Source organism: Diaphorina citri, unplaced genomic scaffold (assembly GCF_000475195.1).
Source record: "Diaphorina citri unplaced genomic scaffold, Diaci psyllid genome assembly version 1.1 scaffold192, whole genome shotgun sequence".
NCBI lineage: Eukaryota > Metazoa > Arthropoda > Insecta > Hemiptera > Psyllidae > Diaphorina > Diaphorina citri.
Genome location: NW_007377629.1, coordinates 153296 through 161025, shown reverse-complemented (window position 1 = coordinate 161025; position 7730 = coordinate 153296). Strand labels below are relative to the sequence as shown.

At 36.5% G+C, this 7730-nt stretch overlaps 1 protein-coding gene across 2 annotated transcripts; it reads right to left on the bottom strand.

Annotated features, from left to right (window-relative positions):
* Positions 1-1100: 1100 nt before the first annotated feature.
* LOC103505734 (exonuclease DPD1, chloroplastic/mitochondrial) lies at positions 1101-7500 on the bottom strand. Of its 2 annotated transcripts, none has more exons than XM_008470091.3 (4): positions 7139-7500; positions 6391-6557; positions 3649-4274; positions 1101-1234 (listed from the first exon to the last, which is right to left on the bottom strand). In XM_008470091.3, exons 1-3 carry the CDS (start codon positions 7377-7379, stop codon positions 3753-3755), a joined length of 930 nt encoding a protein of 309 aa, XP_008468313.1. In that variant the 5' UTR covers positions 7380-7500; the 3' UTR covers positions 1101-1234; positions 3649-3752. The 2 variants fall into 2 exon arrangements, with proteins under 2 accessions (XP_008468313.1, XP_026676804.1); XM_026821003.1 differs by having other exon boundaries at positions 1101-1237; positions 3646-4274; positions 7139-7406.
* Positions 7501-7730: the final 230 nt, after the last annotated feature.

Below are 7730 nucleotides of genomic sequence, written 5' to 3'. Positions count from 1 at the left end.
CAAAAAAAAAAAAAGTAAATCATACATGGCATACAGACCTATATCCTAAATAACCATATTCTTAGATCATGTGTTTGGGTGAAAGAGCTCCTTCAGGAGAACCTACCCACTTAAAATAAAGCTACAAAAAAGTAGACAATCATTTCGTTGAAAAACAACAAAATACCTATGATTCCATATTGATACTTCTCATTTTATCTTTTGAACTACACGCTTGAATTTAGTAGGTACATGTTTCTTTTCTTTTTGACATGGCTATCTGTCAAGTTCTTTGTTCTTAATAAATTATTGTACACGCAGGAGGTCCGGGTTCGATTCCCGGCGGGGCCGAGGTTTTTTTCGACTCTTAATAAATAGGCTTGCACGCAGGAGGTCCGGGTTCGATTCCCGGCGGGGCCGAGGTTTTTTCGGCTCTGTGCTTGGAGTTCGGGGTCCAGTCAGCCTCGTGAGGACAATTGAGTAGCTACTTTAATCGAGTAGCGACCAGTGGCGGCATTACCAGAGTAAAAAGAAAAAAATATAGATATGTCAGAAATAGTACAGGAGGCTCTTAGTACTACCTTGTGTTATCCTGCTGGGTCTTCGAGCTTAGTTAGGCTTCTGAAGATCGCTCGGATCTTCGAGCTTAGTTAGGAAACAGCTTAAGTGCTTAACTCCATACACAAAAAGGCTGTCTAGCCCCTACACCTAAGCCTCAGTTTGGGCTGGGTTAAGCTTCTACGAATCTATCCTGCTGGGCTAGGACTGAAATTTCCCTTTACCCCCGCATCCGCAGTCTAAACAAGGTCTCATATATTTGATGGTAATTACGAATCTATCCTGCTGGGCTAGGACTGAAATTTCCCTTTACCCCCGCATCCGCAGTCTAAACAAGGTCTCATATATTTGATTAGTACTGCTGTGATATCCACAAAAATTGTGAAGAAGCTCTCAGCTTCACCACAAATAAATCATAATTTAGATTAGATTTTTAGATTATTGTGTAACCAACCTCAGTGGTGTAGTTGTTAACGCGTTGGACTTTGGATCTGGAGGTTGGTGGTTCGAGTCCAAGTCAAGTCATAAAATTTATCTAGGTGTAATAATTGGAGAGCAATATTTGTGACGAGCATTAAATATGCTTAACAAAATTAAAAAAAAAAAATCCTTTTTCCTTCCTTAAATGATTGTGTACCCCCTTTTCACTCCCAACCAATTTTCTGTAAGGAGCATACAGATGTCTTTATTCTTACACTTGCAAATAATAAAACTAATGGCTATAATGGGGATTTGATTATCTAAAAAAACAGTCGATTATGTAGGCATGCAAGTAGGTATACATATATACCTAATTATGTGTGTAGGTACAGTTATACCTACCTAATTATTGCAATCATCCCATTCAAGGATACTTGCATCTCTTCAGTTATGAGATTAGTTAGGTAGCTGTTAAATAGTTACATGAACTTTGGTCTCAGCTATTATTGGGTAGGTAGAGGTACCTAATATGTCTCATGTCCTTGATGGTAATTTGGTAATACATACAATAAATAATAGGATTTATTAAGGTATACCATGCCTACCTCACGGGCACGGAAAGCAAAGTAATAATAATTAAGGCGACAATTTGTCATAAGCTATAATTTATAAAAGATCCTCGCTTGACTAAAAAAAATAAAAAAATCATCCAATTCGAATTTTCCTAATTCATTGGAAAAAAGGGATTGATGACCGGACACGGAATGTAAAGTATTAATTTGAGGAAAGTCTTTGGAAATTTGTTATGTTGTTCCGTTCCTTTATACATACAAATCCGTTCTAACCTCGGGCACGGAAAGCAAAGTAATAATAATTAAGGCGACAATTTGTCATAAGCTATAATTTATAAAAGATCCTCGCTTGACTAAAAAAAAAAATCATCCAATTCGAATTTTCCTAATTCATTGGAAAAAAGGGATTGATGACCGGACACGGAATGTAAAGTATTTGAGGAAAGTCTTTGGAAATTCGTTATGTTGTTCCGTTCCTTTATACATACAAAACCGTTCTATCCTTTTTTCTGTCCTCACAAAAAGAGTCCTTCCTTCTTTGCCCCTTTCAAAAAAAAAACTAGCTACTATTTTACCTTATCTAATTATTTCTCATAGACTCGTTTTAAGGTGTGAAAACTGTTGACACCATCACCTTCTAAGTTGACACCATCTAAGTTGTTGATTAAACTTTTTACTAGCAATGCTACCATTGCCGCTATCCTTCAAAGTAGGTATTCAATTATCCTTAAGGGGTAAGAGGTATTTTTAAGCCAAACATCCCATCAGAATAAAAGCTAAGGAAACAGTAGGTACTTGAGTCGGTACCTACTTCCTCTATACCTCTCGATAAGAGCCAAACATCCCATCAGAATAAAAGCTAAGGAAACAGTAGGTACTTGAGTCGGTACCTACTTCCTCTATACCTCTCGATAAGGGATATTTTAGACTGCTGGGGTAAAGGGACTTTTCAGTCCTATTCGGGCAGGATAAACAAGGTATATTCTATTCTATTCTATTCTATTCTATCTACTCATAAGTTAAATAAAGAAAAAAAAAAAATTCTTGTTGAATAATGAATAAACCCTTTTTGGGTCATTTTTATTTACGCATATTATTGACCGAACGATAGTAAAATAGCGAAATAAATAAGAACATTACTTCAATGGAAGTTACGCTATATCTACGAAGGTATATATACATATTTAACAAATACAAACATGGAAAACATACACTAAAAAAAAAAAAAAAAAAAGTAAAAATCATACATGGCATACAGACCTATACGTATATCCTAAATAACCATATTCTTAGATCATGTGTTTGGGTGAAAGAGCCCCTTCAGGAGAACCTACCCACTTAAAATAAAGCTACAAAAAAGAAGACAATCATTTCGTTGAAAAACAACAAAATACCTATGATTTCATATTGATACTTCTCATTTTATCTTTTGAACTACACGCTTGAATTTAGTAGGTACATGTTTCTTTTCTTTTTGACATGGCTATCTGTCAAGTTCTTTGTTCTTAATAAATTATTGAAGAAAACGATGTGATCAGATTAGCAAGAGCCAGAAGAATTTCTTTTTTCATGGTTGGTTACGTCCCACGCAATGTTGCCAAGCGTCCCTACGCTTTAAAAATTTGAATCTCATTATTTTTCCCGCGCACACTTTGGGGACGAATTTCTTAGAGAAGAAATACTTTTTAAAAAAAAAATCTTTTCGGATTATTTATTATTTTTGACGATCTTTACGAAAAAAATACATTTGGACAGTTATATTTTTCATGAGAATCATCAATTACTCGGTTTCGAACCCAGAACTTTTTAACTGTAAGCCCCAAGTAATTGAAAATATTACCAATCGATTTCTCGTGAAAAAATACATAAAATAGAGTATCCAATTGTACAAAAATGTTGAGTTTCAAACATAACACATTTCTCGGATTTCGAACCCTTAACTTTTTAACTGCAAGTCCCAGGTGTATGAAATCACCACCAGTGAATTCCTCAGATAAAAATACATGAGTTAACATATTTGATTTAACTAAAATACTTAATGGGGACTTTTGAGACAAGAAAAACTGTTTTTACATGTATTTTTCCTATGGCGCACATTAAAAGTGGACACACTGTATACAAGTACCTAGTTCTTGTATGTATTTCTAGAGAGTTGTCACTCCATTATTATCAGTCTGACGAGCGAGTATTCTCAACGGTATGAACAGCTTTATAGTCTAGAAATCAGCAATATAGTCTCACCTTGTGAAACTCAAAGCAGTTCTTGTCCATCCAATCAATAAAAGGTACTCCAATCATATGAACACACTTCATCAGATTTATAACATCATTTTCGGCACGATGGCTCACTGGAGTTTCATTGAATAATATCTTGTATATCTCCTCTAGTTTGTAGCTATAGTATTTGGTCACTCTTCGCTTGGAGGGTGTTGTATTGTTAGCTTGTTGTCTCCAATAGAGGGAGCCACTCTGTTTGGATTGCCGTGGGGTGGTGGGTCTACCATTGAGTTCATCCTCTGTATGGCTGGCAGTTCGGATACTGGTTACATCGAGATCAGTGTTGTGAAGGGTTTCCAATCGTTCGGCAGCAAGGAAGAGAAGCTCATCGTTTCCATCGTTGAGCAAGGCATCATACTGTTCAAGATTTTGCAGTTCAGAGAGGAATTCTCGTGCCTCCAGGAATATTTTCAGCTGACTTCGAAATCCTGGTAGAGTGTCTACACAGAGTAGAGTCTCAGGTAATTGCTGAGAACAGAGCAGATAAAAGGAAATGTGAATAAAGAACTTGTGGAAATTAACGTGTTTATATTAATTTGAAACAGATGAAATTTTAAACAGTGTTACAGCATGGTCATTGGTCAATATGAGCAGTCTCCTAGGCTGGTGGAGATTACCTACATACATAAAATATGGCATGGTAGGTATCCTATTTTCTCATCGGGGAAGTTCGCGATGGCATATGTATTTATACCTGTCGATTTTTTTTTCTTTCGGAATTTACATTTTCAATTTAAATATTGCTTTCCTTTCCTTGAGGTTGTATGTATTGTAGGTATCTATAGATCTTTCCTGTAAGTACCTTTGGATGAGTTTCCCCCCGTTTATAAATTGGTCAACAATGTATTTTTCTCTTAGGGCAAACAAGCTGAATCAAACTGTACCTACAGAACGTTATCTCGTTCTCTCCTTTTTTTTTACGTCACTATTTGCCTATGTAAATATTGATAGGAAATTTTAATTTAAAGTTTGAAAGTTTTCTACTACACCAACTAGGTAGGTAACTACTTTCACATGTAAAGTAGTCTATTATTTATTTAGTAATTTTATTACAAACAAGCGAATTACAAAGCAAACAAAAATAAATTTTAAACATTGCCGCCGGGACAGAGGGTTAGAAAAAATACCCAACACTCCCCCGCTATCCTTGCTTAAGTTACCACTCCAATGCAAAACTGTAGAAACAATATCCTATCTCACCTCGTCCGAGCTCATCTCAACCCGGTACATAACCACACCCTGAGTCAGTGCTTTTGACTTTTCCATCAGTACAGTCACACGGGCTACATGTCTGTGACCGGGTAAACCAAAGCCTACCAGTTACCACTCCAATGCAAAACTGTAGAAACAATATCCTATCTCACCTCGTCCGAGCTCATCTCAACCCGGTACATAACCACACCCTGTGTCAGTGCTTTTGACTTTTCCATCAGTACAGTCACACGGGCTACATATGTCTGTGACCGGGTAAACCAAAGCCTACCCCAAAAATACCAAATTGCCAAATCTTGACGCCGTTTTAAGAATTTCGGGTCAATTTCTATTTCCATTTCAAGAGAAGGTACATAACCACACCCTGAGTCAGTGCTTTTGACTTTTCCATCAGTACAGTCACACGGGCTACATGTCTGTGACCGGGTAAACCAAACCCTACCCCAAAAATACCAAATTGCCAAATCTTGACGCCGTTTTAAGAATTTCGGGTCAATTTCTATTTCCCATTTCAAGAGACAATGTTTCTCTTCCTTTTCTTTTTCTTGGCAACGGGCTTCAATTAACAATACGTAAAGTCGCACGATTAATATTATTTTATATTTTGATTCTCCATCTCCATACAGTGCATGAGCAGTCATGATAGATCACTTAAGTTGAACATTGCTCTATGTGGTTGGTACTTGAATGGGTGATCATCTGAGACAGCACATATGAGCAGTCATGATAGATCACTTAAGTTGAACATTGCTCTATGTGGTTGGTACTTGAATGGGTGATCATCTGAGACAGCACATGCACCTGACTAATTCAGGGTGCAAACTTTGGACCAAGTAATTCTAATACTTTTTTAAATCATTTTTGAATTTTGTGGAATGTTTAGAGCAAATATATAGTTTATTATTATTTTTTTTTCTAGCAAACAAGGAACAATCATTTCAACTGTGGTCATTGCTTTACATCAGTAATCCAAGAGGAAATGATACATTCAAGATTGCACTGACTACCAAATGGTGTGATATTTCAACACAATGGATAAATAGGTACTGTAAGCACTGGGAAGAAATGGCAACAAATAGGGGAAACCCCCAAAAGAGATCCCCAAAATTGCCTGCTCTATTCACTCAACACTCTGATGAACTCTAGCCACCAAAATTTCTGCTCTGCACAAAGGTAAAGCAATGACATTGTGGAAAAGTATTGGGATGTATGCAGGGCTGTATTTAGGGGGGGATGGGGTTTGCCCCCCTCTTAAGCTTCATTTTTCTCCATTACCATAGGCCAGACTATAAAATTTGGAGAGTCTAATTGAGGTCTACAGTTCACAGAACTACTAGTTAACACTAATCAGGAAGAAACACATTATAATTACCTTTCCTATCCTCTGTAGCTCTGATCGAAGCAGAGGAAAGTCAAAATGTGTACCATTGTGAGCCACCAAACATACAGGAGATGGTAGTTTGTTAAGAAATGTGGAGATCAGGACATAGTCATCTGGGCTAAGAGGTGGCAGGTCTTGCAATAGAGTATTAGACAAACCTGTGAAACAGAAGTTAAGAATTAAAATACCAATATCAGATCTTTTTCACTCTAAGTAATGACCAGAGGTTTGCATGTTTTATGGTTTATAAACTACCTAGGCATCAATAAGAGAGAAATGTTGAAGCACTTTTACTCATTATTTATTTAAACACATTTAGCAATCAGTTATAAGCCATTAGTGGGAACTACTTTTTATAATATAAAAGTATCAATTTTTATCATAAAATCAAGTTCAATCCTAAATCAAGATGAGTATGGGTGCCCACAGAACGAGGAATTCAAGATGAAGCATATTCAAGTGGAACATCCAGAAACAATTCAGGCAAAAATCCAGAAAGAAGTGCATGCAAAACAAGGTTGAATTTTCCAGAAAGATTTTCAAGCTGACCATTGAATTTGCCTCAAAAACAAAATATTTTGTTCTGTGTGGTCTCATAAAGAATGTGTGTTTTTTTTTTTTTCATCTTACTGCTTCATCTTGAATTCCTCATTCTGTGGGCACCCTATGAAAGTGTAGCTCTGATTAATTGTAAAAAGATATGTCTAACTTGCCAAGGTCCAATGTTAGCTCTACTTACCATGGATCGACATAGCTGTGGCATCCATGAATCTACATGGGTTGAAGCATAAACTCATTTTGTTAAGGACTCTAGGAAATGGTTCACACTGATCCAGAAAATGTTCCCTTAGCACAGCCACAAGACACAGCTCTACTATACGGCAGTTTTTGCCTTCCCGTTGCAGAAGGCCTGTCGTTTCCAGATCGAGAAACACAAAGCTCCTTATTGTAGGAGATGAAATGTCATATTCTTGTGACATGTTTGCTTTTTTCTTGAATATACAAACCAAAAGCTGTCCTACAGTGCCTACCAAATATTCTGTTACCCTGTCATGATAATTAAGAATAATAATTAAAACAGGAAACAAAGGTGTGTAAATTACTTTTTATCTTATCAATTAAGCTGTCCTACAGTGCCTACCAAATATTCTGTTACCCTGTCATGATAATTAAGAATAATAATTAAAACAGGAAACAAAGGTGTGTAATTACTTTTTATCTTATCAATTAAATAAAAATTAGGTAAAATTTCAAACTGCTCAGCAAAAAAGTAAACAAACAGAAAACAGCTGCAACCTCAGCAACCAACTAAACTGCGCAGCGTGCGGAGC